Source organism: Chaetura pelagica, unplaced genomic scaffold (genome assembly GCF_000747805.2).
Source record: "Chaetura pelagica isolate M959 unplaced genomic scaffold, ChaPel_1.0 scaffold57, whole genome shotgun sequence".
Lineage (NCBI taxonomy): Eukaryota > Metazoa > Chordata > Aves > Apodiformes > Apodidae > Chaetura > Chaetura pelagica.
In genome coordinates, this window is record NW_009954217.1 from 1,822,087 (window position 1) to 1,824,237 (window position 2,151).

The 2,151-nt window shown below is 37.4% G+C and overlaps 1 protein-coding gene across 1 annotated transcript in view; it reads left to right on the forward strand.

Annotated features, from left to right (window-relative positions):
- Window positions 1-1,647, forward strand: part of MAPK11 (mitogen-activated protein kinase 11) — a 16,367-nt gene extending 14,720 nt beyond the window's left edge. Inside the window, exon 11 of the mRNA XM_010003394.1 lies at window positions 1,178-1,647. Coding sequence (XP_010001696.1) covers window positions 1,178-1,251 — 74 coding nt within the window. The 3' untranslated portion in view covers window positions 1,252-1,647. The remainder of the gene's footprint in view (window positions 1-1,177) is intronic.
- Window positions 1,648-2,151: the final 504 nt, after the last annotated feature.

The following is a 2,151-nucleotide window of genomic DNA, read 5'->3' on the forward strand; positions in this document are numbered from 1 at the left end:
AGGACACAAGCTTCCTCAGAGCTCAGTTAGGACCACTCTAGCTCCCACCTGGCTGCCTGTGGCCAGATGCTACTCGGTAGCTGCAGAACAATCACTGAACAAGCCACCTAACGAATCTTTCTGTCTCAAGGGTTCTGCACACAGAATTCATTTTAGAGAAATTGTTCACTGAAGCTGGCATGCTGGTCACTGTACACCATGCTGCAGCATAGCACAATCACTGCATGTGCAAGATTCAGCCCAAAGATTTTTACATACTTTTTAGAGGACTGCAAGCTGCACTTGCATATGTAGCAGCTGTCTTGGGTAGATACATTTAATAAACAACCTAATAGTCACAAGTTTGATATGATTTAAACATCTGTGTTTGGAAAACAAATCCTGAAGTAATGCATTCTTAGCTATATATTTATGTGTGAGTAGGATTTTGTCTTTAAAATACAGTATCTAACTTGAGAAAATACATAGGAGGTAGCCACTGCCAGCATATTCCAGTACCATGGAAGGCACAAAGCAGGTCATGATAAGTCAGCATGAAAAGACAAAGGGCTGTTCCTAAAGCAGGGTAAAATACCAAGGAATCCATGCTTCTAGTTAAGCCTTTCTTGATGAAAATAGAACTGATATGTGCTTCTAAGACAAAAGAACATTCTTTTCAGAGAACCTTAGATTTAAGTGATTTACAATAAAATATATTTAGAAAACTCAAAACCTAGATGCCAAGGCATTAGCACAGAATTGTGAGTGATTTATATAGAAGGCGACTGACTGAGAGATGATAAAGAGCATTCTCTGCAGTTAAAAGTGTAAATTTTAAAACCTGTTTGGGAGCTTTTAAAGATTCCATTTTCCATTACATTTTGTCTTTTATTACGTCATTTTGGCAGGTCATCTGACAACATAATTGATGTTTCCATTTCTGGGCCTGTGTTTTAGTAATTAGCTGAAGGGGATGGACATGTTGTACAATAACAGTATTTGTGAGTCTTAATTCATAATCTGAGGTTAAAAGAAGGATTCCTGGTGAATGCAGTCTATATTTGGATCTGGACTCTAAAAAGACTGGAAATACAAATTGCAAGTCACATGCATCAATAGAACTGTTTTATCTGAAAAACTTTTATTTAGAAGAGAATCTCACCTAATTCTTATCTCTCCCTTTCCCCATCTTTTACAGAACTCACCTATGAAGAAGTGATTAGCTTTAAACCCCCTGACTTAAAAATGGATAGCCTGGAGATAGAACAGTGAATACAGGCAGCTCTGGCTTGTCTTGCTGCACTATGAAGACTCTTAAAATATAACCATGCCATTTAACCTCTGGTCAGATGTAGATTTTGCTATCCAAAGATGTTGAAGAAGATGTGGAAAAGCAGATACTTTATACAGAAGCCAGATAATGTCCATTTCGGGTGGGGTTTCTTTTGCCTTGTAATATGAATGTATTTCCAACTCACAAAAGGTGATAAAAAACTGCTTCATTCTGACAAAATTATGCACTGAGTTCTGTCAAGCTGCGTGTTCTGCATGTTTCATTTTATCAGTTGAACTGCCAAAATAAAGGTGACTTTTAAAATTAAGTTTTAAATTGTACATTTAAAGCATGAATGTATACAAACATAAACATAGAAGTCCATAGAAACAATCAAATTTATTTCTGGCATTTTTATCTGTCTGTTTCCTTATTATTTGTAGTTAGTGCCTTTATGAAGAGAGGACGTGGTAGTAAGATAGACAGAATATGCATATGTAGTCATATATGTGGTGGTCTTACAAATTTACTGGATATCTCTCAAGTGATCATAGCATCAGTTGAAAGTCAGTTAAAATAAATCTTTGTCTTCTGTTGCCATTCAAGTCTCTGTTCTCATTATTTTGCCCATGTGTATCTTTTTAATCTGCACAGTGCCCATTTGTGAGACCATTTTAATTCCCAACGGTACTCCTAACTATGCCATCAGAGGAGCACTGGCAAATTTGCCTGAGGTGCCCTGAAGGCACTACTGCCCGTCTCTCTAGTCTCCCACAAGCTTCAGCAAAGGCTGTCACAAAGGGCAGTACAAGAGTACTCAGCTGAGTGCACAGCTTTCAATTCAGTTTTCCTCATTGTCTTATTTTCCGTCACGTAATCCTTGGGAAAATAATCTAATA